The sequence below is a fragment of the Heteronotia binoei genome, chromosome 6, assembly GCF_032191835.1.
Source record: "Heteronotia binoei isolate CCM8104 ecotype False Entrance Well chromosome 6, APGP_CSIRO_Hbin_v1, whole genome shotgun sequence".
NCBI lineage: Eukaryota > Metazoa > Chordata > Lepidosauria > Squamata > Gekkonidae > Heteronotia > Heteronotia binoei.
Genome location: NC_083228.1, coordinates 5408635 through 5436332, shown reverse-complemented (window position 1 = coordinate 5436332; position 27698 = coordinate 5408635). Strand labels below are relative to the sequence as shown.

The 27698-nt window shown below is 45.5% G+C and overlaps 1 protein-coding gene across 1 annotated transcript in view; it reads left to right on the top strand.

The window, feature by feature from the left end:
* ZMIZ1 (zinc finger MIZ-type containing 1) overlaps positions 1 to 27698 on the top strand; it is a 565771-nt gene that overhangs the window by 302138 nt on the left and 235935 nt on the right. Inside the window, exon 6 of the mRNA XM_060241000.1 lies at positions 22583 to 22696. Coding sequence (XP_060096983.1) covers positions 22583 to 22696 — 114 coding nt within the window. The remainder of the gene's footprint in view (positions 1 to 22582; positions 22697 to 27698) is intronic.

Here is a 27698-nt window from a genome sequence, read left to right as displayed (position 1 = left end):
CTTGAAATAAACTCTGTCTGTCTGTCCCTCTCTCTGTTTTCCTATATGAAAGTTGCAGAGCTAGTATAATAGCTAGGAAATGTGGCTGTGAGCCAAAGGGGGGGGGGATTGGGAATTAAAATCCCTGATTCAAATCTCAGCCAGCCACTTGCTAGGTGGTCTCAGGCAAGCTGCCAGCCTGGGCACTCTCCTCCCTCATACGGGGATGATGGTAATGCTAAGCTACCTTACAGCAGCTTTAGAAGGATTTCTCAGCTGCATAGGGGCAGCACTTTGAACACTCTGGAAAAGCTGTGTATAAAGTATTAATGCTTCCTTCTTTCCAATGGTTATCATGCGAAGACCACCTCCCTGGAGAATGCTGAAGCTGTATGGAAACAGCAAGGCAAATTTCTTGCCAGTGTGAGGAACCAAGAGGTCCATTTTCTGCTGCCTAAATCATGTGATGATACAGACGTTGGGCAACAGTTTAATGTGCAATACCATTTGAAGCTCTGCCAATTCTAGCAGTCGATCAAATCTGCCCTTCCTTTCTTCTGGAGAGCCAGTTTGGTGTAGTGGTTAGGTGTGCAGGCTGTTATCTGGGAGAACCGGGTTTGATTCCCCACTCCTCCACTTGCACCTGCTGGCATGGCCTTGGGTCAGCCATAGCTCTGGCAGAGGTTGTCCTTGAAAGGGCAGCTGCTGGAAGAGCCCTCTCCAGCCCCACCCACCTCACAGGGTGTCTGTTGTGGGGGAGGAAGATAAAGGAAATTGTGAGCCGCTCTGAGACTCTTCAGAGTGGAGGGCGGGATATAAATCCAATATCTTCTTCTTCTTCTTCTTCCAAGAAGAATTGTAACCAAAACTGCATACATGGCTTTGTTTGTTTTTTAAAAACTATTTATTAGCCACCTTGCAAAACATAAGGTGACTTACAATGTAAATAAAACCACAATTATTTAAAAACATCGAAAAGACCACAAGACATTCAGCAAAGGTATGGTAAATCAGGATTCAGCTCCACACGTACTTCTCTGCTACTGGCCAGAAAAAGTTGGAATCCGGAGAATCCCATTTCCTGTTAAGAAAAACAAATCAGGAAGGACACAGTCCAATGAGCAGGGAGGACAACTGTGCCCTGTTGGTTTCAGAACACAGTTGCCAGTCTCCGGTTGGCAGCTGGAGATCTCCTGGAATTATGAGTCGTCTCTATATTATAGAGATCAGTTCCCCTGGAGAAAATGGCTGCTTTGGAAGGTGAAGTCCATGGTGTCGTTCGTTCGTTCGTTCATTCATTCATTCATTCATTCATTCATTTATTTTTCTCAAATTTATATCTTGCCCTCCGCTAATGGGCTCAGGGCTGTTAACAACAACAAATTAAGCCACATAAACATTAAAAACAAGATACATAATAAAATCATTCATACAATTTACAGTCCTAAAACCTAGATGTACATTTCTAATTTCTCTGATGTTCTTGTTTCTGTATAAAATTCTTTTTTTTTAAGATAACAAGTTTTATTAATTTTTTTCTACATAATACAAACAATAAGGGAAAGGGTTGTGGGATACAGGATAGGACAAGTACATTATAAATTCTACATATAATTACCTTTTCTCTCAGAATCATCACCAGTAAGTCTTAATCATGTCATTATAAATTTTGCACACATTTTCAATATTTAGTAAAATATCTCTATCTCAAGTTCTAATATTTCTTCTGGACCTCCAACACTTTTTCAGACAATATATATTTTATTTCTGTTACAAACTTTATATTATAAAATCTAGGCATACTGGTCCTTAAAAATAATTCAGTAATAAAGTATTACTTCTTTTCTCCAAGTCTAATAAATCATATTCTTATCTTGATCTTATTAACTCAATATATTTCTCAATTTGAACTATTTACTAAATGTCTTCAACAAGTTATGCACATTCTAAAAATCACCCCAGAAGTATCTCAAAGATATAATGTTTTTTTTTCAATAAATCTATTACATACCTATCTCCCAATAAGTTTAAACTTCCTCCACATTTAATTTTAGTACCTCTTATCACCAAGATTTCAATCCAGGATTTATTTCTTAACTACAATTTTAATCCGAGTCTCTTCCCAATTATACCTCTAAGAATTCCAAATTCTTCTTTTCTACCATTCCAACAATTCTACCCCAACAATATCTTTGTTATTCATTCCTTTTTTATTTTTAACCACGCTTTTATATATTTTCCCCTCGCCACCAGCTAAATAATCTAAATAAATCCCTCCCAATATCACAATCTTTTCTTCCTTTCCCCAAACTGTCCAATTTTTAACCAATGCTTACAAATTTTAACTGCATCTCTAATATGCCATTGCTCACAAAGTCCAAGGTTATATTAATTTCTTCTCCATTTCTGACAATTCAAAATTTATTCGTCTCTTTTTTCTTTTGAAGGGTCTTCCGATTTTTAGCCAGTCCTAATAACATACGTCTGTCAAAATTTCCCGGGCTGTTGTGTTTCTTTTCCTCTTCTGCAGCTGCTGCGCACCCCTGTGTTTGTTTCACTCCTACTGCTGCTACAGACAGTTGGACTTCCATTTCCTCTCTCTCATCATCGTTTGATGTGCTGGCATCATTTTCTCCTTTCCGTTCTGTTTTTGGGATCTTTGAGGGACGCTCCTCTTCTTCCTTTCTGATAAGGTGTTCTTTCTCCTTCACCTCCGACTCCATTTTAAAAAGATTCTCATATTGCTGGGCTTCTTCTTTTCCCATCATCTCTGTCTTCTGGTCTCCTGATATTATCTGGTTTGCTGCATCCTGTGGCTCATTTATACTTTCAGTAATATCGCTAGCTGTCGGGTCATGCATCGGATTGAAGCATTCATGCAAAGACACATTTATATCCCAATCAGATTCTACCTTCGACCCCATCGTGTCCATTCAATAAAGAAAAAGAGCTGTGAGAGTTTGTACCAATCAAAAAACCTTATGCCAATTCTTCTCTTTTACAATATTCCCACCTTTCACTTTTATTTCAGTTTAAATCTTTAAATCAGCCCATTTTATATTCTCCAATCAAAATCCAGTGTGCCTCTTAATTTTTCCTTCAGTCACCAACAAAGATTTTTATTTTTCTTCAATGTCAAGCCTGTTTTTAGACTTTTAGGTCTTTTAACACTGAAAGGGAGGCGGGGGTTGAGGGGGATTAATGATGTCACTCCTCCCCTCCTTTTCTTCACTTTTCTCCCGATTCAAAAGTTAATGGCGTTTTCTTTCTTGCAGTTTCAGTATAAAATTCATTGGGATTGTTGGTACAGCGGAGTAACAGCTGTGGAGTTTTACCCCACTGATGTTCCTACCTTCCTCAAACCCCACCCTTCATAGGCTCCACCCCCAGAAATATCCCAGTTCAGAGCTGGCAGCCTTATTTTAGAGGGCATGTTGGATCAAGGGAGCATAAAAAAGGAATTCTTGGTGCTGGAGGGGGCAACAGTGGGAGGGCTTCTAGTGTCCTGGCCCCACTGATGGACCTCCCGATTGCACCTGTTTTTCGGGGGGGGGAGGGGTTGCCACTGTGTGACACAGAGTGTTGGACTGGATGGGCCATTGGCCTGATCCAACATGGCTTCTCTTATGTTCGTAATCTTCTTGCAGGATCATGATAATAAATTGTAGCTTGTACTACCATTATAAGTTTAAAATATGATGAGGGAAAATACTGAAGGACTGAAAGCCTTGCAAATGTAACAAATGCCATTAGGTCTTTGTAGTTTTGTTGTGGTCTTCCACCTTGTGGGTTTTTATAGATATTTGCCTTTTCCATTGAACATGGTGTTTACCCCTGTTGGTGTGTTTGAGGTGTGTTGTTTCCTTTTGAGACACTAAAATAGCCCTGAGACATGGCCACATCTCTCTCCATTGAAATGGCTGTCTTAGGAAAGGAATGGAATCGCTTGCCACAGTCTCAGTTGAGGGCCTCCATTTGAAACCAAAAGATAACTGAAGCCCTTAAGCTGGTTTGTGCATCAGATTCATCCAAATACCCCAGTGTCTAGTTTTAGGAGACCTCTTCAGCCTCAGATTCTTTTGTCTCCTTCCATGCCTGCCTATCTGTTGGAATGCAGATCTTTCAGAGTGAAATGTGTTTCAGGAAAGCTGCACAGATAACAGCCAGCCATTCTTGGCTTCCCAATCTGGTCCCAGGCACGCCCAATTGACATTACACCCAGTGTCGACCACTTCTGTTTGGATGGGCAGCCAGGAAGTGGAAGACAGCAAGGCTTTGTGTACTTGAGAAATGCTTTGAGTTTATTAAAGGCCAAACGCATCTCATCTCACTCCTCCCCAGTCATACGAGCCACTTATCTGTTCATGACTAACATTACAGACAAATTTCTGCCCTCAAGCTTGATCAGTGCTGGATTAAACCCTGTGGAGGCCCATAGGCAGTCAAAATCTTGGGGGCCGCCTCGCAAATTATCTCCTATCTTTTGCAGGCACCTTCTCAAAAGTCCCTTTGACAAAGTTGCAGGGGAGAGGCAAACTGGCCTGGGGCCCCTAAGGTGTGGGGTTAGGGCTATAGTCCATGAAAGGCTGTACTGCAGTGACACTGTTCTTCAAAAATATGTCATGTTTAGTAAAGAGCCATCCCTCCTGGAAGCAAGATGATAAAACAGAATAGCTGTCCATCATAGATTCTGGTAGCCTACGTTGAAGGTCTTTCCTCTCCCAAAGGCCACAACTTGGGAACCATCTTACCATGGGGGAGGGAGACCAAATAGAGCCCCTGACTGAAAGGAAGAAAACGCGAGAGTGCATAATCTAGCAAAAAAACCCATCCAGAGCATGTAATTTAAGCCATCAATTAGCCGCATTAGCCACTTCTGGGAGCAAAAAGGAGATGAGGCCTGGTGCGCTGATGTCACTTCCAGTAAAAACCAGATGTGATATCCCTGTACGCTCTAGGATTTTCAAAAGCTCTATAGTAGAGTTGCTGGGTCTCACCTTTCTGCCAACAGGGGGAATCAGTGGGCCTTTCCAGGAACTTCTGCTGGGCATGGGCAGCGTGGTGACATCACCCAGAAGTGACGTCATCACACTGCTGACATCGTGTGGTGACACTTTAGTTCTTGGGCAAAACTCTATGGTTGGAGCCTGATTTTACCATAGTTTTGCCCAAGAAACTAGAGCAGCAGTGTAGTGACGTCACTTCCAGGGATGTCATTGTGCCAAATTTCAAGGCAGTTGTACATGGGGAGGAGCCCACAAAAGCAGAGGAACCCCTGCCCAGACTGGGGGGCTGGCAACCTTACTCTAGAGTAAAACCATACGAGTGTCTGGAAATTCAAAAGTGAACTATTGCAATCTTTTCTTTAAAAAAAAAATCCCAGGGGTATGTGTGTTCTTGATATTTTGGTCATATGTTCCCTCGGGCACTTGTTCATGGTTTGGCATTTATTTATTATTATTAGGGTTTGTAGAATCTTTCGGGATCAAGTGCCGAGTTCTACTGGAGAAAGTTTTCCTTCCAGACGTTTCATTCTCAGCTGCGGAGAACATCCTCAGTGGCATTGCAGCCGGAGCAGGCGCTCAGACCTTCTTGGCTGCTGTGCATTGAGTGGGGCCAGGGCTGCTGGAGAGCTGCTGTTTGTAGGCTGGAGGTGATGAAAGGGCAATTGCTTTGTGGATGTGCCCTTCCAGGAAGCCCCACCAAACAATGGGCAGCCAAGAAGGTCTGAGCGCCTGCTCCGGCTGCAACGCTACTGAGGATGTTCTCCGCAGCTGAGAACGAAACGTCTGGAAGGAAAACTTTCTCCAGTAGAACACGGCACTTGAGCCCGAAAGATTCTACAAACCCTAATGATGTTACCAGCCGTGAAAACCTGAAATCTTTGATATTTATTATTAGATTTATGAATGGTTCCATCTCCGCTACTGCAGGGCTCTGGGTGATGTACAGTAACAATAAAAATATCAACTATAAATAGGCAATTAAAATAACATTAGTAAAAAGTCAGATGGCGAGTTCGGAACATTTCAGTCTCAGACTGCCAGCCGCTTAACGAGCAGAGGGGAAAGAGGTAAAGGGAATGCGGAGAGCAGAAGAAGGTTCCAGCCAAAATGGTAAACGCAATAAATAAATAATGAAAGCAGGAAGGGTTACAAGTGTGAGTTTGAGCGTGCTGACAGAGTCCAATCTGAATTGGCCCTTGACATTCCTCAAGGCTCCCTGAGTTCCTGCTAGGTAAGTCGCACACCCTGATGTAGCCAATCCTCTAATTTGCAGGACTCTTAGTCCAGGGCATACTGTAAACTCCAGGGGGATTGGCTGCATCGAGGGGTGCGGCCTAATCTTGCTACAAAAAAGCCCTATATATGTCATATATGTTGTAATTTTTAGTCTTGTTAAATAAATTTTAATTTTAAAAAAGGGATGTTGATCTTTCTTCTTTTCTAGGGAGGAGGGAGGGGAAGAAATGTATTTGTTTTTATTATATTTATTTATGTTTGATGACTTCTTTTCCACCCACTCTGCAAGCGGGCTCAGGGCAGATTCCATCAGATAAAATACATAATTAGCCAAAGGATTAAAAACAGTTAAAATACAAAAGTAAAACAGGCAGCCATCAGCTAGGGCACAATGAACCAGGACTAGTCAGGACTTCTCTCCTGGATAGCTACCAAAGCCCCAATGAACTTGCATACTGGCTTTATTTGGAATCAGGCCCATTCAACAGACTGCATTCAAAGTATACCTGTGGGCAAGGCTTTTTTTGAGCAGGAATGCACAGGAATACAGGCGTCAGGAGGTGTGGCCAGATATGCAAATGAGTCCCTGCTGGGCTTTGTCTACAAAAAACCCCGTGTGAAACAATGGTGACGTCAGGGGGTGTGGCCTGATATGCAAATGAGTTCCTGCTGCACTTCCCCACAAAAAGTCCCGCGTGAAACAATGGTGACATCAGGGGGTGTGGTCTGATATGCAAATGAGTTCCTTCTGGGCTTTTTCTACAAAGCAGCCCTGCTGGGGGGCAAGTTTACACATGCCCATTTCACTCTCCTTCCATCTTACTCAAAAGCAGGCAGCCATTTTCTGTTACTAAGAGGGGAAGCCTGGGACAAGCCTTTTAGCTTTTTTCCTGGCCCTGAGAAGGGTGATGGAAGGAAACTCCTTCAGTAATTCAATCTTTGAACAGAAACTGAAACTTCCCCCTCCCAGCGTCAACTTCCTTGCCCCCAAATAGCCAGACCTTCTTGTAGGGCTCCAATTTCCAGGTGGTGACTGGAGATCTCCCACTATTACAGCTGATCTCCAAGCAACAGAAATCAGTTCCCCTGAAAAAAATGGCTGCTTTAGAAGGTGACTCTGTGGCATTATGCCCAACTGAAGTCCCTCCTCTCCATAAACCCCATCCTCCTGTGGCTCCACTCCCCAAAATCTCCAGGTAGTTCCCAACCCGGAGCTGGTAATCCTGCCTCCTTCAATCCAGCCTCCACACATCGGCCAGGCCACTGTCAGGATCAGCCAGGTATCAGTCAAACAGACTTCTCTGATGAAACCATAGATAAAGTTTATTAGTACCGAAAGGCCAGCGCTAGTCTGTACACGACCAGCATTGCCAGGAAGGAGTAATGGTATGTATTTGCCGTGTTATGCATTTGGTGTGTTCACCGTTAGTAGGCCTGAGCTTGAAGCCTGCTTCCATTACTCTCCAGGATCCTGATGCCTGCATTCCGATTGGCCGTTCTCTTAGAACTGGCCAATTGGGAAATGGGGCATTTCTTCCAGGAATTGCAAATGAAGGATCCTGGAGAGACCAATAGGAGGGATTCCTATTGACTAAAGGGGACGTGTTTAACTCAACCGCAGTGTATACATTGAGTGGAGTTGTCTGTGCTGTTTGTGACTTTCTTCTTGACTAAGTGTTGCTGCTTACTTAAGAGCTTACTGAGCTCCTTTTACAATAAGTAGTAATGGTTACAATGGGGTAGATATGGGAGAGTTGTGCAGGTTAATTCTGGCACTCATTCTTCCTGTCTTCAAGGCATTCAGACATATTCCCACCACTCTCATCGGTTCAGTCCAAGGTCGCTAAAGCTAGGAAGGTCTCCTTGGAAGGTACCTGGCAACGTGAAAGTACAGAAGTTCCTGATCCCCCACCCCCGCCCTTCAACAGGCACTAAATTATCTACCAGTAGAGGTCATGGCGGGAACTCCTGACACCATGCCTGGTGGGCTGTGATTGGCTTATAAAAATATGAAGCTACCTTCTGCTGACTCAAAGCAATGGTCCATCAAGGTCAGTATTGTCCACTCAGACGATACTACCACTGAACCATGCTCTCCAGAGACTCGGGATGAGGTCCTTCACTTCACCCACTACGTGCTTCTTTCTGCTAGAGATGCTGAGGACTGATCCTGGACCTTCTGCATGCCGAGCAGACGCTCTACCACTGAGCCACAGCCCCTCCCTCCTGTTGGGGCTCTTCTGCATCATCCTCAAACAATAATTCACATTCTTAGTTTGTTTGGGCTCCATTGGGATATGGCTTTTAAGTCTGCTAATTCAAAACAAGCAGTTGAAAAGGACATGCGAGGACAAAAGCGCCGGAGAAGGAGGGGGAACGTGCCCAACTATAGGAGGGCCTGGCTCAGCATCCAGGCCCATTATTACGGTTTGGTCCCCTTCAGAAACAGAATGGAACAGTGTTCATTCATGGGATTGCACATTGAGGAGTTGCAAAGTTGTTGTGGGCCCCAATGAATGGTGCTGAGTCTCCTGGGGACAAGAGGGAATCTTTCAGTGATGGGCCTGATACTGAATCAGACCCTTGATCCATCACAGGCTGTATTGTCTACTCAGACTGGCAGCAGCTTTCCCGGGTCTTTGGTTGAGGTCTTTCAGATCACCTGCTACCTCATCCTTTAAACTGAAGATGCTGGGGATTGAACCCAGGACCTTCTCCATGCCAAGCCAGGTGCTCTACCACTGAGCCGTGTCCTCTCCCTAGATTTGCTGCCTAAACTTTGTTCGATGATGCCTTCAAAGATGCCTCTTTTTCCCTCCGGTTGTTTGAATTTGCAAAAAACACCCCACATTTGGTGGCCTCACAGAAACCATCATGAACCTCAGATTCTACTTGGAAGCAGGGCTGGCACCAGGGTTTTCCATGCCCCTGCTCAACCTTCCCGGGTGTGTGCTTTGGCACAGACCCAGAAGGGGCTAGGCGGCGATGCCGGTGTGGTGTGTTTGCTCGCCTAAGAGGTGTTTGCTGCCTCTGAGGGCAGTAAACGCACCACCCCCACTCAGCCTGAGTAGGGATGATAGTGCAGTGTGTGTGCGTGGAGGTGTTCTGAGCACGCTGAGTGTCTCTAAGGCAAGTGCACAGGGAGTGGCAGGGCACAAGTGGGGAGGAGGTGCCCACCCCAGCGACCAAGTGGCGCCCTAGGCGGCCGCCTACCTGGCCTATTGGATCACACCAGCCCTGCTTGGAAGAGTGTTTTCTTCTTTGTGGTTTCAAATGGTAGTGTTATGTTTTGAAGCTTCCCCCCTCCTCCTTCCTACTATCCCTCTTTTCTGAATAAAGATCTCTCTTCAAAGCTCCCCCACCTGTGGACTCTCAAGGATGCAGGATATGCAAGCAATCTTCCTATTGTAAAGTAGAAGTACCTCCCACGAGTTCCCATACATATCAGCGAGTCAGGAATGTGTGGAAACCGAGAGATGTTATAGTATCCAAATGGTTAGTTGGTAGTATGCTTCTATGCAATTCACATCTGTATGTTATGTTTTGAAGCTATTTGAACTTTGTATTTGAAGTAGCCTTTAAGATGCCATGCTAGGTAACATTCTGTATCACTTCCAAGGTATCGTTCCTTGGGCAAGTGTTGGATTATCAATAAAATGAGTCTTTGATTCAAACAATAGCTCGATTATTCGAAATACCGATGCTTGACAGATAGCTGGGTTGTTGTGCAATACAACAGCTAGATTCCAATCTGGTGGCTCCTTAGATATCAGCAAAATTATCTGGGTATGAACTTCCATGAGTCAAAGCTCCCTTCATCAGAACTTACACCCTGAAAATCTTGTTGGTCTTTAAGGTGCTAACAGAGTTGAATGTAGCTGATCTTTGTTGTGCTCAGCCAAGCTGTTTCCATTGTGCCTTTTGCTAGTCTGCAGGCTGAGCACAACAGCATGTTCTCCAGCGGGTATGTGGTGGTCTTGATAGGAAGGCCTGGTCTCTTGTGACATAATGGAGCATTTCCTCTTGAGCAGGTTAGAGTCTAGGCTGCCAGAAATCTTGCCTCATGCTTGCTGCTTTTAAGGCATTGGTTTCTAACTGACACAGAAGCTGAGAGGACGCAGTGACCTCCCCCACTGAAATGCTCAGAAACCCAGAGAATTAAATAGTGCCATTTCACCAGGGCAGGCAGGGGTGGTTGGTTGGGCGCTTCCTGTTTGGATAAATTACTTTCAGAAAAGCGGCAAAGAAGAGGTTCTCTCGCTGTTCAGCGATACATTTTCTCTTCCCTTCCCTGGTATGATTGCTCTGAGTGGCTGATTATTTTGCAGGCCGTGACATTCTGGCATTTCCCCTGGAATCTTGGGCTCCACTTTTGCATCAGATAAAGGCCTTCTCTGGTTTTACTTTGTATGAAAAAACAGTATGGCTCCAAAGAAGAGAGACAATAGGGCTTGTCGGCAACATGACCAGCATGAAACGTTGGCTGTCCTTTCAAGTTCAAACTTGTTCCTTCAGCTGCCAGAGCAGACTGGGCACATGCCCGGGGCCAGAAGTGTGGTGGCACTGGATTATCCATTCATGGCTTCCCTAGCACAAAGAAACCCTGAGGAGCAGGAAAGTCTGCACACAATCCGTGTGTTGGAGGAGAGCCTTGGACAGGTAGGCGTCCTTTTAGTGGCCTTTTTTTTTTACACAGAAGCCAGAGGAGAGGAGAGGTGTGAAGCTGCGGCTGAAGCCATCTGCAACACAGCCTTGGGGCTATCGTTGCATGCATGCAAAGCGCGCATGTGGCACGATGATGTCACTGAAAGTGACATCATCGCGCCGGGTGAGCAGGGGCCAAGGGGGTGACGGGCGGCACACGAGAGTGCTGCCGTGCCACCGCTTTCTCCTGCAGTGTGCTCTTTGGAGGCTTCCTGGGAAGCCTTGCCATTGCACTGACGAGGCTCCAAACAGCGGACTGCACAATGCATTGCTCCTCCGAGCCTGCCTTGAAGGCAAGCCAATAGGAGCACTCTGCATGGGCAAGAGAGAGTAAGGGGGCACCTGCTGGCGCCCCCCGGGCAGGGTAGCACTCTAAGCAGCCACCTACCCTGCCTACTCCCACCCACCAGCTTTGCTGTAGCATCACAGTCACATTTCTGGGAGAGTAGGATCCATGGGTAAGATGTGCACATGATGCAGAGAGGAAGCATGAGTGGCTCATACTTATCTCCACACTTCACCTTGTGCCCAAAGCTGCTCAATGGAAGAAGCAAGAAACCTGGGTTTTAAAAGATCGCCCTTCCAAGTGGGGCCCTCAAATGGACATGGGGCAGTTTTCAAGCACCAAACGGATCCTTGGAATCCAAGAGAATCTGAAAAACCGAGCCTCTTAACTTTTTGTGTACATGAAATGTAAACATTTCATTTAACCGTTATCCCTTCTCCAGATTAAGTTGGCTGTCTGTTGGGAAAAGGCTACATGGGTTGCGGGGGACAGAGACTGGAGGAATGAGGTATTGGCCTCTTAACAGTGGTGAGAGGGCAGGTCCACGTAGGATCTTTGTCAACGACTGAAGCAGCTTGTCCTGTCTGAGAATGAGACAGTTCTGAAGAGCGCCATTTCATGGGATTTTAGGGAAGCACATGAAGCCAAAGAGATTTCATAGCTGGCGATGGGAAGGTTCTTGGGCATATGCAGGGTTAAGCTGCAAAAAAAGAGTTTATTTCAAGAGTTTGTGCGAAGGTTGCTTTTATAGTTGATAGTACCAAGAATGGTTGAGCAATAGTAGCCAGTGACCTGAACAGTGGGGTGGGAATGCTTCTCTTGTTCTCTCTACGTGACTTTTTTTCTAACAAGCTTAGGGGTGTCACAGGAATGGGGCTGAGTATGCATTGGCCACAGCCTCCGTAAGTTCTCTTGTATTCTGAACAGTACTTCTAAAATTCTACACTTGCTTAATTCTTCCTGAAGTTCTAGAATGTGGTGGTGCAAACGGCATGTTTGTTTCCAAGTAAAGGTGCGCTCAAAATTGTATTGCACTCATGACCGTGAAGTCTCGAGTAGTATTTTTCGAAAGATCCAGTATGATGTCAGGGAATGCTCACGCATGTTTCCGAGAATATAGCTGTCAGGATGTTTGCAGTCCGCTTCTGTGAGTGAAGGAAAACTGTGGATTAGAATAAAATATCCTTGAAGCCGTAGGACTAGGGATAGTTTTGTGGAGCGGACTAAGAGCTAAAGAAAGGCCTTCCTGTAGGGGAGGAAAAGCAGCCCAGAGGCATGGTGGCCGAATGAAGGCAGTGGAATGAGCAGGTGGAAAAGAAGTTGCCAAAGGCCAGAGAGGGGAGCAAGGCTAATGATAGAGGAGGTTCTAAAATATATTTTGTCCTGTTGGCCTATATTAAATGCTTGTGTTATCTCCAATGCAAAGGGATATATGAGACGTCTAACTCCTGTTAACAAGTGGGATGCTGAATTTAAACCAAAGGCCTTCTTTGACTGAAGAGCCCCATGGCGCAGAGTGTTAAAGCTGCAGTACTGCAGTCCTAAGCTCTGCTCACGACCTGAGTTCGATCCCCGGCGGAAGCTGGGCTTTCAGGTAGCTGGCTCGAGGCTGACTCAGCCTTCCATCCTTCCAAGGTCGGTCAAATGAGTATCCAGCTTGCTGTGGGGGACGTGTAGATGACTGGGGAAGGCAATGGCAAACCACCCCATAAAAAAAAGTCTGCCATGAAAACGTTGTGAAAGCAACGTCACCCCAGAGTTGGAAACGATTGGTGCTTGCCCAGGAGACCTTTCCTTTCCTTCTTTGACTGAGCCAATGATTAGTCCATAGATAAAAATGGCGTTATTGAAGTAAAGGCTAATTTTTGGCCACAGAAGAGCTCTTTTGCCACTGGCTATTTCCACCAACTCCCCCTCCCACTGTGGAGCCCCACTTTCACTCTGTGCTGCTCTTGAGGGTTGTATTGATTTCCCCCTCCAGAAAAAAATGGGGAGGGGGCCTCCCAGGCTGCAGCAAGAGAGAGGGAAGGGGAACACGCTGCTCCATTCAATATATGCCAGCAGCACCCTGTGCTTTTTGATTGTAAATCTTCAGCCAGTGGATGAACAGAGTATCAGACTACAGACTGGAAGGCTCAGATTCGAATCCCCACTCTGCCAAGGAAACTCGTTAGGGGGCCAGTCACAACAACACTCTCAGGATTGTTGTGAGAATTAAATAGAGGAGAGGGAAATTATATAAGCCACCTTGAGGCCCCAGTGGGGAGGAAGGCAGGGCATAGCTAGAAGGAGGAGGAGACTGGATTTATACCCCAGCCTTCACTAGGCTTACCATCTCCTTTCCCTTCCCCCCCCCCCCCACAGCAGACACCCTGTGAGGTAGGTGAGGCTGAGAAAGCGTTGAGAGAACTGCTCTTGAGCAGAACAGCTCTCAAAGAGTTATGATTGACCCAAGATCACTCCAGCAGCTGCAACCAATGGGCTGAAATTAAATCAGTAGTTTTCAGGTAGACATTAGGAAGAACTGCCTGACAGTGAAGAGCGGTTCTTCAGTGAAACAGGCTTCCTCAGGAAGTGGTGGGCTCTCCTTCTTTGGAGATTTTTAAGCGGAGGCTAAATGGCCATCTGACTGCAATGCTGATTCTGTGGATTAGGCTGATCATGAGGAGGTCAGGAAGGGTGTGGGGGAGAGGTATTTGTGACGTTCCTGCATCATGCAGGGGGTTGGACTAGATGACCCTTGAGGTCCCTCCCAATTCTATGATTCTATGTGGAGGACTGGGGAATCAAAGCTGGTTCTCCAAGATTGAAGCCTGTGTTCCTAACCACTACACCAAACTTCCTCTCCAAATAAATAAATAAATGCTGTGTGCACCTTCACAAAGTGCACAGAGGTAGAGCTTAACCCACCAGTTCACAGCCTTTTTTGAAGTGTGACCCGTTTCTAAACTTGTTCTACTTTTTGAGACCGACTTGGAAAGTAACTCCATGCTACTTCCCTCCTTTCTCCAAGAAGAATCTCCCATCAGTTATCGCTGTATTTTATTTTCCCCCCACTGTATTAATCATAAATCTATAGTAGGGGTGGCCAATGCTAACTCTCCAGATGTTTTTTGCCTACAACTCCCATCAGCCTCAGCCATTGGAGAAACGTCAACTGCGGGGTGACATGATAGAGGTTTACAAGATTATGCATGGGATGGAGACAGTAGAGAAAGAAGTCCTTTTCTCCCTTTCTCACAATACAAGAACTCGTGGTATTCAATGAAATTGCTGAGCAGACGGGTTAAAACAAATAGAAGGAAGTACTTCTTCACCCAAAGGGTGATTAACATGTGGAATTCACTGCCACAGGAGGTGGTGGCGGCTACAAGCATAGCCAGCTTCAAGAGGGGTTTGGATAAAAATATGGAGCAGAGGTCCATCAGTGGCTATTAGCCACAGTGTGTGTGTGTGTGTGTGTGTGTATTGGCCACTGTGTGACACAGAATGTTGGGCTGGATGGGCCATTGGCCTGATCCAACATGGCTTCTCTTATGTTCTTATGGCTGATGGGAGTTTTAGGCAAAAAAACATCTGGAGAGCTACCGTTGGCCACCCCTGATCTGTAGCACTACTAAGTGGGAGGCTGGATTTCTTGTCCCCAGGGAGGCAAACCCAAATTTGCCCTCAGGCCTCCCAGAACTTCCTCTCTCTCCTCTCTGCCTTTTATAGCTTTGCAGTCCACCTGTGAGAGAGCCATTCATTGCAAAACCACTACCTTCGCCCTCTTAACCTCCTACAAGGGGAAAATGCCACATTTTGATTTTTGTTTCACTTCCTGAGAAATACTACACACAGTCACGTTTATTGAGCGCCTCCCCTCTTCTCAAAGGTCCCGTCTTTGCATTTTGAAAGCCATTCATGCCTCATCCTGCAGTTCCCATCTAGTGCAGAGGGCCAGGGAACTGTGAGAATTGTGAAAGTGCTTCCTGCGCATGCAGAGGAAAGGGTCACTGTGCTCTGATGGCTGTCAGCCTCTTAATGTCCAGGGCTTTGGAGTAATAAAAGAGGTGCATTAAAAATTACAATGAATGATCGCGTAGGTGATTTGCAAGCCATTTACGGCTTGGTCCTGAGGAAGCTATTAAATTCAAGTCTAATAACAACGCATTACAAGCGTAAATCACACAACGCACAAAAATAAATCAGATCACACCAGTTGCTTGCTGGCAAAGACTTCTAAGTAAAGAACACACTCAAGAACATACCTTAGCCATGTCCACTGCAGATACTTGAATTAGTTCTCGCAGCCCTTCCTTACACACCCTGGGAAATGCTGTTTGCCACTTTGGGGTCAGGCAGCGGTTTTTCTCTAGGCCAGTTTGGCCAGGGAGTCTGGAGGTTTTTGTTTGTTTTTTGCCATCTTCTGGGCATGGGGCCTGCAGGGGTCACTGGGTGCGCGTGAGATATTGTGAATTTCCTGCATTGTACAGGTGGTTGGACTAGATGACCCTAGAAGTCTCTTTCAACTCTGATTCTGTGAATGCAGATACTGTGAGCACCTGGGTTCTTGCACTGCTGGGAGAGTTGCAGGAGTAGCAACAGCTACAGTTTCTGGAAAAGTCTTCAAAGATAACTCTGTGGTCCAAAGCTTTTTATTCCTGGGCCACCTCTTTATCAGGTTTGTGACTTCTAAATGGCATTTTCCATACACTACACTCTTTCTGTCTGATGTCTCCTCTTTTGATCCTCTCAGCCTTTCATTCTCCTAGGATCCACTGAAGCTCACAGATCGTTGTCTCTCCTAAACCCAGCGGCGTAGTCAGGGCTGGAAATGGGGGACATGAACTGAGAAAGAAAAGGTGCAGAAAGAAAGAGTTGAGTTGAAAATACCTGAGGTCACCAGAATGGCTTTGCACCAGGCATTTGACTATTACAGTACTTTGAAGCGGCTGCTGAATTTGCATTGCTTCACTCTCTTTTTCCCAGACTGTCCCTCCTTTCATTTTTTTTTTTAAACTTCCCTTCCCTAATAATAATTGTCATCACATCTCAACTAACTTATGGCGATGTCTCATGGGTTTTCACGGCAAGAGATGAGCAGAGGGGGTTTGCCATTGGCTTCCTCTGTTTAGCAACCTTGGACCTCTTTGGTGGTCTCCCACTCAAGTGCTAACTAGGGGCGCTTCTGCTTAGCTTTCAAGCTCGAACTGCTGAGGCTGCGCCATTATTTGCAATTAGATTATGAATCGGTGGGCAAGGCTGGACTCTTTATATCTTTATGAATCACCTAACAAATGTAGCCCCAGGTCACCATGATGGCTTCTGCTGCAGCATGAATAATCAGAGGGGCACGTAACAAGATTTTTCTCCAGAATAAACTATTGCGGAAAACACTGGGGTAGATCCAGCTGCTCTTGAAGAAACCTTCCTCCAGGCTAAGGAATCTTCCTTCCTTGAGTTAAACGGCTCTTCTTCCACACTTAAGCTTCACATTGTGCTCAGCTGAGTGGTAGAATAGGTGTAGGATCCGCCCTGTTGCCATTACTCCCCAGGATCCTCTTGCCACTTACAACACAACGTAGCAGCGACTGGCTCTGTATGACATCCTCTGAGTATAGGGGGTCCTTTTGTGTGTCACTGCAACATCATGGAAACCACTGCTGCAGAACATCTTTTCTCACCTTCACTGTGAATGCAGTGAATTCATGGGGGTGGAGCCCCATATGTGGGACTGATCATGTGGTCCTTCCCATGCAGCACAATTTACTCCACCCACATGGTTTTGCATTCCTAAGCATGACTAGCTGTGTGGCAGGAAGCCACTGTAAGCCGCTTCCCTGCCTCTGCAGATATACAACAGGCCCCTCAGCACCCTTTGATTGACGTAAGCGCAACGGCACTCATTCAGCACCCTCATCATTAGATGTGTTGCTGTTTAGCAGTTCAATTAAAGCAAGAAGCAGAGCAGATGTAACTGGGCAAAACAAACAGGCAGCTTGAGTCAGCCTTCATAATTTGGCAAGACATCCCATAAATAAATGCAGTAACTTGCTTAGCATAGTTAAGTAGTTCGCTGCTCTAAACAGTAGTTCGCTGCTTGCATGACATTCCTTTTGAGGAAGAATTAAGATGTGGCAAATTAGCTTGATGTCTTCTGGAGCCTGACACATTTCAGAGAAGAAGATAGCATTCTCTTTGTTCTGTCTGCACCCCCACCCTCACACACAAAATATGCAATACCTTATTTAAGAGCCTGCACTTACTGTCTCTAGCGGCATCTCAAGCTAGACAGAGGGCCTGTGCTGAGATGGTTTTGTTTCCATATTGTTCCTGTCAGCCTCGCATGCCGCAATGAGACGACTTCTGAACTGTGAATGCTCTTCAGGGAGAATCACTATTGCTGTTGTGTGGATTCCAAAGCATGTTAGCATTTGGTGATGATATCTGCATTGTCTTCTCGACTTGGAGAAGTGCCTCTCGCTGCACGGCTTAAACTTTAATCTACAATATAATGAGGCGCTTGTGTGTACCCTTCAGATTTCGCCGGCAAAAGTGTCACTTCTATGGAGTTCTGCATGTAGTGCTTTCGGAATTTAGTTTGGAGAGGTATTGAAAGTGTGTTCTTATTGTTTTCTTCTCTCCTAGCCCCTCACTTAAAAGTACAGCTACATGAGGCTTCCTTTCAGTATCGTTCTCCAACATGCTTCCGATCTGTACTATTCACATGCCCTGAACTCTTCTGTTTACCCATGATTGTATTTGATTAGGTCTTCTGCCTACCGGCAGTGTTAGATTATTGATTTTAACTGGTGGTTTTATACTAGATGTTAGAACTGAAGTTGTTGGGCGGTAGATTTGGGATGGGACAAAAAGAAATACTTCTTTTACACAGGGAGTGATAAAAAAATTGGAATTCTCTGCTGGAGGATGTAGTGATGGCCACAGACATAAAGGTAAAGGTAGTCCCCTGTGCAAACACCAGTCATTTCCGACTCTCGGATGATCTTGCTTTCATGTTTTCATGGCAGACTTTTTTACGGGGTGGTTTGCCATTGCCTTCCCCAGTCATCTACACTCCCCCCCCCCCCCCAGCAAGCTGGATATTCATTTTACTGACCTTGGAAGGATGGAAGACTGAGTCAACCTAGAGCCGGCTACCTGAAAACCCAGCTTCCACCAGGGATAGAACTCAGGTCGTGAACAGAGCTTAGGACTGCAGTACTGCAGCTTTACCACTCTGCACCACAGGGCTCTTGGCCACAGACATAGATAGTTTTAAAAGGGGATTAGACAGAGTCATGATGGATGGGTTCCATTCTAGATCCTGGAGCCAGGTTGCAACCTCAGGGGAAAGCCTTGCTGAGCCTCTATGCCCAGTTGTTGGCCATCCAGAGGAACTGGTTGGCCATGGTGTGGACTCCTGGTATGATCCCGCAGGCTTCTTCTTATGTTCTCTTACGTATTTTGTATATTGTATTTTATTATTATTTACACTAAGCCACCTTGAGTTCTTATAAGGTAGAAAGGTGGGTAATAAATGTTTTAAACAAATAAATAAACTTCTTAACTATATTTCACATTTTCTGTTTATTGTGTGTGTATCCTGCCTTTCTCAAGAACTCAAAGTGGTTTACCAATCAGGCACTCAAATGCAATAGATCTACATGATGAAAAACAACCATATCAAACCATTGTAACTCCATAGAAAGCCTGACTCACTGCTGGAAAAGGTGACTCTGCAGACACCTCTTGAAGTAAAAATTCTTGAAGGGCTCGGCAAAATGCCCAGAATGAAAAAAGTCACTGAGAGGGGTTTGTAGAGAGGGGGCATGGCTCGGTGCTAGAGCATCAGCTCATTATGCAGAAGGTCCCCAGTTCAATCCTCAGCATCTCCAGTTAAAAAAGATCAAGCGACAGGTGATGGGAAAGACCTCTGGAGAGCTGCTGCCAGTAGTCGAGGCTGACCTCAAGGGACTGATGGTAGTGATTGTGATATCCAATTCAAGAAACATCTGGGGGCTTTGGGGGGTGGATCGGGGAGACTTCGGGGGTGGAGCCAGGAACAAGGCTGTGACAAGCATCACTGAACTCCAAAGGGAATTCTGGCCATCACATTTAAAGGGGCCGCACACCTTTTAAATGCTTTCCCTGCACTGGAAATAATGAAGGATAGGGGCACCTTCTTTGGGGGCTCATCGAATTGGACCCCCTTGACCAATCATTTTGAAACCTGGAGGGTGTTTTTGAGGAAAGGCATTGGATGCTATGCTGTGAATTTGGTGCCTCTACCTCAAAAAACAGCCCCCCCCCCGCCTCAGATACCCGTGGATCAATTCTCCATTATACTCCATGGGGAACAGTCTCCATAGGGAATAATGGAGTGCCCAGCAGACATTTCCCTCCCTCCCCCCTGGGTGATCACCTTTTCCCACCTGGTGATTGGCAATCCTAGCCGATGAGTGGGAGGAGCCATGCTGCTAGCCTCTTGTGACATCACAATCACTAGCCAGTGGGTGTCCTTGATATGCTCAGGCCCTACATAGCTCTTTTGTACACACACTGGCTTTGGTGTGCAGAGTGGGGAAAGTACAGTTTTTCAGCAGTCCGTAAATGTAAGTATTAGAGTTCCAACACGGCGTGCTGCGACAACACTCCCTGGGATGTATACAGCAAAGTAGTAGAGCCTGGGCTGTGTTCTCTGGTCAGAAAAGCTTGGTGTTCAGAAAAAAACTTTGGTTGTAATCCTCCCTGAGCCCGTTTCTGGGGAGGGTGAAATATAAATAAACTAAAATGAATAAATTAAAATAAATAGCAGGTAGAGTGCCATCCTCCACCTGGGGATCCTGGAATTCCAGCTCATCTCCAGACTGCAGAGATCAGTTTCCCCTGGAGAAAATGGCTGCTTTGGAGGGCGGACTCTGCGGCACTGCGCTCCACTGAGCTCCCGTCCTCCCCAGGCTCCATCGCCAAATCATCAGGAGTTTCCCAAACTGGGACTGCCAGCCCTCCCCCCAGGGACAGGGGGGGGAGGCAGGCAGCTTTAATGCCAGGTAGGTGTTGGGAGGGAGCCAGCGAGTCAGGCCAGGTTTGGGAGCAAGAAGCTTTCTGTGTTGACTGTGAGGAGGCGCTTCATCCAGAAGCATCCACACCCTGCAATGTATAGCAATAACATTTCTGTAGCCTATTCCAGACATTCCAAGCCTGTCGCACACATTGTTTCCATAATCTCTACACCCTCCCTGTGAAGTAGGCCAGTACTGGTATCATCATACTGCCTGCTGGGATGATAGGGGGTTGCCTAAGGTAGCCTAGCAGGTTTGTGATTAATAAAGATTTTTCTGAATTTCAACTCAACACCCCTAGCCACTTTACTCTCCCAACTAGAGAGGCAAACTTCTTATGCATTTCTAGTGTACATTTCTCGTCCATACTTTGGCCCTCCCAAAAAGTTACAGGTTATTTAAATAAGACTCAAGAACAACATGCAAAATGCTCACGCAAAATAAGCAGTATTGTGAGTATCACAGAACATTCCCGGGTCAGAACTTTAGAATGATCATACAAAGATATATTAATCCACTTATTGTAGCTGCCCTCCCTTTATCTGTTCATTTTAGTTTGTTGGTGGTGAGGATGTATTGTTCATATAGCTGTGTAACAAATGCCAACATAGTGTGTATCTTCCCTAGAAACTTGTGTAACTTTTTATTGTAGTTTAGTTATCATTACCTGTCCTGGCTAGCTCAGGTCTCGGAAACTCACAAGGGTCAGCCCTGGTTAGTATTTGAATGGGAGACCACCAAGGAACACCTGTGTCGCTATGCAGAGGTAGGCAATTTCAAACTTCCTCTGAGATTCTCTTGCCTTGAAAACTCCACAAGGTCTCAATAAGTCAGCTGTGACTTGATGGCGGGGGGGAGGAGGAGTTATCATTTCCCCCAAAGTATCTTCAGAATCATAGTTGAATAAGGATGCCAAGAATTCTGTGTTATCTAGAAATTTAAGTCCCTGCGTTTCCATTGATAGAATGATTGATAAACCAATTTTAGACCTGTGACGTAGATAGCCCATTTTTATATGGGGCTAGATAGACGTGCAATACCGATGTGTTTAAATGTAAGGTGTGTGTGCCAAAGGAATAAAGAGATGTTTGGCAACTGAGATGAAGTATCTTTGTAGAAAATGTCTATGTCGTTTAGAATGTAATAATCCTGGTATCTTTTTCTCACAGTGTTTTAAGGCAAATTATGTAGAGTTCGGAAAGCATTCGCTCCTTTTCTTGATCATTTTCATATTAAGAATACTTTGATGTAAAAGGGTGGAAATTGGTCTCAGAACAGGGATGTGATTTGGTTGGTCCCGTGGAGAATGAGATAGCGAAGAGGGCATTAACTCTGCAGGTTCCCAGCAGAATTCAGTTCATCCCACAAGGCATAATAGGAAATAAAAAAAAATCTCCTTCCTACTAGGGTAGAAGAGCCATGAACTCTCTCTTCTGTACTTTCAGAGGGTAGCCATGTTGGTCTGCTAGAGTCAAGCCCAGTAGCCCCTTTGAGAGAAACAAGGTTTTTGCGGGGAGGAGGGATATGAGCTTTGGAAAGTCAAAGCTTCATTCATCTCTATACCGTATTCTATTTCCATATCTTTGTGCAATAATTGCCCTTTGTTTCATGTTGTTTTCCATTTTTCTTCCCTGGTTTCACTTTTCACTTAGATATCTGTTCTCCCTATAAGAAGATCAAGTTAGCCATCTTCTAGACTCTTTTCCTTCACCATCTAATTTTATCTTCTAAACAGCCCCATTAAGATTGGGCTGAGACGTAGTGAAAGGGACCCCGTAAGCGTCACACCTGAGCAGGGATTTCCAGTGAAAGACCATCACGTTGTGTGCGGACTGGAAAGCAAAATCTGGTGATAACATGGTGTAGTGGTTTTGAGTGGCAGGCTCGCATCTGGGCAACCGGGTTTGATTCCCCACTGCTCTTCCACGTGAAGCCAGCTGGGTGGCCTTAAGTCAGTCACAGTTCTCTCAGAATTCTCTCAGCCCCACCTGTCACAAATGTAGCTGCTGTGGGGAGTGGAAGGGAAGGTCACTTTCAGGCTCACAAGGGAGGGAGGGAAAGTTCCAGTGAGAATTCTTAGAACTTCCCAGCTCTGTTTACATCAGCAACACAGGTCCAGTTGCCCAGAGCAAAAAAGACTGATATTATTCCAAATAGCTGGAGTTGGGCAGGTTGCTTTGATTTTGGTTTCTCTCAATAAGAGAGGAAAGTATATGCTTGTGCAGCTGTCGTTTATGCCAGCCATGCTTATAAAATACCCAATAAAAGACTGCACCTTGGAGAGCAAGTCATTATCTAACTGTGTTCGATTTCCTCTCTTCCAGCACTTACAGAATCCTGCCAACTTCCACAATGCAGCTACGGAGCTCCTGGACTGGTGCGGTGACCCAAGAGCGTTCCAGAGGCCCTTCGAACAGAGCCTGATGGGATGTTTGACGGTATGTCCACTGCTTACCCAACCCAGTATCTCTTTGCAGATGCCCAGTTTGTTTATTTATGGCATTTATATTCTGCCTTACCCTGCGAATGGGCTTTTGAGGCATCCAAGAGGCAGGGACCAATCATACAAGGGAGGTAGAGGGGACCTGCCTGCATTTGGTGGGGATCTTCCCACCCTACAAGATGCTCCTTGTGCCTCAGCCACTTGCCAGAGTTCTAAGATCCAGGGGTTTGCACAAGTTGATATAGGGATGGATCTGTGAAGGCACCAAGTTTGAAAACAACTGGCATAGACATGGAGTTAATCACAAGCATTTTCTTTTGAATCCCGCAATGAAGGATCATGTTACTTTCTGCAACTCTAATAATAATTTTGACTGTTGAATATATAATTGTTTTTGGTTGGATTTCACCTTTGGCCGCCTACAAGCCAGGCAGGTCTTCTACATTACTGTGATCTGGATTCTGATAGTTGGAAAAAGTTTCTCACTTGTGAGGTAATACCTGGAGAGCGCACGGTTGATGTTCCTTTAGTGAGGCCTGGCAGTGCTTCTTAGAATTTACAATCTCAGCAAGTGAAAACGTTTGTATCTGTTTCTCAGGGCCTATTATATGATAGTCAGAGTGCCCCAGAGGGAAAGGTGATAAAACGCTCTGCTTTCCCTAAGTGTCTATTGCAAGTAGGCCAAGTGTGGTATAGTGGTTAGTGTGTCAAATCTGGGAGAACCGTATTCGAATCCCCATGCTGCCATGGGAGCTTTCTGGGTGACCTCGGGCCAGTCACGCAGCCTGAACTATCTCACAGGGCTGGTGTGAGGATAAAATGGAGTAGAGGAGAATGATGCAAGTCTCTTTGGGGTCCCCATTTGGGGAGGAGGGTGGACTATGAACATATGAAGCTGCCTTATACTGAATCAGACCCGGGATCCATCAAAGTCAGTATTGTCTTCTCAGACTGGCAGCGGCTCTCCAGGGTCTCAAGCTGAGGTTTTTCACACCTATTTGCCTGGATCCTTTTTTGGAGTTGCCGGGGATTGAACCTGGGACCTTCTGCTTCCCAAGCAGATGCTCTACCACTGAGCATCTATCACAGTGGTGTGATACCTTTCCATCTATGAAGTTGTCTTATTGCAATCCCAATAGGAAAGGGATGGCATATAAATAAATTACTATAAATGAAGTAAATGAATAAAGTAGTACCAATATTACATCATGTATCTTTTTTTAAAAAAAATCAAAGCTTTTCTTGGTCACATGCAACATGAACAGGAGATGAATAAGACTAAGGGATGAAGGCAAATGAGGCAGACCGTTCTTTAGCTTCACCCCCATCTGTCATTCGCTTCTCCAGTATTGCTTAATAGTACTGTTTGTAGGAGAAAAGTGACTTGTTTGGAGCGACGTTTGTTTGTTTAATAAATAGTTTATATCCTGCATCTCTCCCCAGTGGAGACCCAAAGTGGCCTACATGGTTCTCTTCTCCATTTTATCCTCACAAAAGCCCTGAAGTTGGCTAGGTTGCAAGTGTGTGTGCCGGGCCCAAGGTCATAGAAGCCTAGAGTTGGAAGGGACCTCCTGGGCCATCTAGTCCAACCCCTCGCACAGTGCAGGCAATTTGCAAATACCTTCCTACACACACACACACACACACACACAGTGACCCCTGCTGCATGCCCAGAAGAGGGTGGGGGGGACCCTCCAGGATCCCTGGCCAAACTGGCCTGGAGAAAAATGGCTGCCTTACCCCAAAGTGGCGAACAGCATTTCCCTGGGTGCATAAGAAAAGGCCATGAGAACGAAGCAACCCTTCCTGCCCTCCTTCTCCTGATCTGCCTAATTCACAGAACCAGTCTTGCTGTGAGATGGCCATCTAGCCTCTGCTTAAAAACCTCCAAGGAAGGAGAGCCCACCACCTCACAAGGAGAAAGCCTGTTCCACTGAGGAACCGCTCTAACTGCCAGGAAGTTCTTCCTAATGTTTAGTGGACAACTCTCTTGATATAATTTCAACCGTTGATTCTGGCCTGACCTTCTGGGGCAACAGAAAACAACTCTGCACCATCCTCTATATGGCAACCCTTCAAGTACTTGAAGATGGTTCTCATACCACCTCTCAGTCATCTCCTCTCCAGGCTAAACATACCTAGCTCTTTCAGATTTTCCTTGTAAGACTTGGTCTCCAAACCCCTCACTATTTTCAATGCCCTCCTCTGGACATGTTCCAGCTTGTCTTTATCCTTTTTAAACTGAACACAGTACTCCAACTGAGGTCTAGCCAGAGCAGAGTAAAGTGATAATCATCACGTAGCATGATCTGGACACTATACTTCTGTTGATACTGCCCAAAATCACATTGGCCTTTTTAGCTGCTGCATCACACTGCTGACTCATGTTCACTGTATGGTCAACTAAGACCCCTAGATCCTTTTCACCCATACTACTGCCAAGACAAGTACCCCCCATCCTACAGTGATGCATTGGGTTTTTCCTGTGGAACTTTACATTTATCCTCAGTCACCTGGCAGACTTCCAATGGCACAGTGGGGTTTTGAACCTGGGTCTCCCAGATCCTAGGCTGTGATGCTCTAACCACTATACAATGTTCTCTCTTTGATAAGAAATGATAACAGGGAAGGCAGGCTTGAACAGGTTGTTAGCAGTTCTTCACTTTTTGAGGACCAAGTTTATTTCTCATGACTGTGGAGGAGGAGGTATACTTCGAGGAACAGGAATGAAAGGTCCTCTCCACCACTGCTCTTTCAGAACCTCATTTAAAAAATGGAATGCGTGCCACTTAACTCCCTTTTCTGCCCCAGTAGCCAAAGCGTCCCCATTAAACCTTCAACACTCAAGTCGAGTGATTTTCTAAGTATTGGGGGGTTACCGATTCTCTCTTCAGCTCATTTTCTTTGGAAAAAGTTTCCTTTTTGTTACTTTGATCTAATTGATTTTTTTCCCCTTATCCATTGCCAAAAAGGAAAAGGAAGTTACCATCCAGTCTGCAGAATTTTAATTGCGAATATTAATGCTCCCATCTCCGAGCCCTGTTTGGGGTAATTTCAAGTGCACCAAATGCTGGAACACAGAACACTCAGACTTTGCAATCAGTTGACTTTTTTTCAGTAACCAAGAAGCTAGCAAAATTGAATCGGGTGGGAGGTGGGGAATACATTTGGATGCCAGCAGGAGGGGGTGTGCATTTGTCTCTTTCTGCCAGTTAAGAGATTCCCCAAGAAGCAGCACTGTCGTTCAAAAGGAATTTTGGGAAGAGCAGTTATGAAGCTCTTGCTTAGCAGCGGTATTGGGGCTAAGAGGGAGATGTGGTCTTAGCAGTGGGATGGGCTAGCTGAGGATGCTGCATGAGTGGCAGAAAGTAATCCCTTCATACAGTTTTCAATAAAGGAAGGAGAAGGAAAGAACCGCTGTTCAGAAAAGGGAAATATAGTGAGTTGAGAGAGTGAGTACTTGAAGTGGGACCATATAGAGGATGGTACAGAGTCGATTTTTGTTGCCCTAAAAGGTTGGACCCGAACCAAACTGTTGAAATCAAATCAAAAGATTCTGCAGCTAAACAATTAGAAAGAGCCAGGCCTTCTTTTGTAGAAAAAGCCCAGCAGGAACTCATTTGCATATTAGACCACACCTCCTGATAGCACCATTGTTTCACACAGGGCTTTTTTGTAGAAAAAGCCCAGCAGGAACTCATTTGCATATTAGACCACACCTCCTGATGCCAAGCCAACTGGAACTGCATTCCTGTGTGTTCCTGCTAAAAAATAAGTCCTGGGAAGAGCTTCCTGACCGTTAGAGCAGTTCCTCAGTGGAACAGGGTTCCTCCTTGGGAGGTGGTGGGCTCCTTTGGAGGCTTTTAAACAGAGGCTACATGGCCACCTGGCAGCAATGCGGATCCTGTGAACTTAGGCAGATCAGGAGAAGGAGGGCAGGAAGGTTTCATCAGTGCTTAGTTCTTGTGACCCTTTCTTTTACAATCAGGGAAGTGCTGTTTGTAGGGTTGCCAGGTTTTACCTGGCTGCAGGTGGGGGAGGATCCTTGTGCTCATGGAGCACGATGACATCACCTGGAATCTACCATCTGAGGTGGCCCCCTCTGCTTCCTTGCTTCATTTTTGTGCACTGTGACATCCTACAGCTTTGCAAAGTGCAGGCTTGGGCTAACAGACATCGTGACACCACAGTATTGCATCCCTAAAAGAGGCCCATGCTGGTGGGACAGGTTGACCATCAGCAGGATCTTGTCGGAAGCATGGACTTAGCCCTCAATGAATTGTTCTGACTATTTTGAACATTCAGTTATGAAAGCCCTTGTGTCTGAGCTTTCATTGTGCCATCCATATCTTTATTTTTATCATGAAATGCCTGCGGGTTTCCTGATTCCTTTGGAGGACGGTTACTGTGAAAATGAAAAGGGGAGAGTTCACAGATACCTTCCCTCCCATTCTATCATCTCTGCCTTTGACGAGTCTTCTTAGGTAGATTGCTACAGAAACTGAAATGTAACTTAGGATGGCCAAATTCAGCACTACTGCTGGAATACTGGAGCGGAGGGAATAATTTGAAGGGCAGTTTTACCAGATTGATGATATTTTGGACTTGGGTTTCTCAAAAAAAAAAAAAAGCACAACAAATTTTCTGAGTAACTAACGTCAAAATTCAACTCAGATTTCTGTATTTCAACAATTGTAAGTTGTACATAAATTCATGTCATGCTATGTACACCAATAGTAAAGCTTGTAGATAGCCACTTGCCTGGACTCCAGTGGTAAGAATACTCTCCAAGCTTTGTTTATTTGTTAGGCTACAAGTGGCTTACATGTCTCTTTAGGCCAAATGACAAAAGACATAAGAAGATCCCTGCTGGATCAGACCATCTAGTCCGGCAGCATCCTGTCTCACACAGTGGACAACCAGTTCCTCTGGAGCGCCAACGACAAGACATAGAGGCCTTCGCCTGATGTTGTCTTCTGGCCCTGGGATTCAGAAGT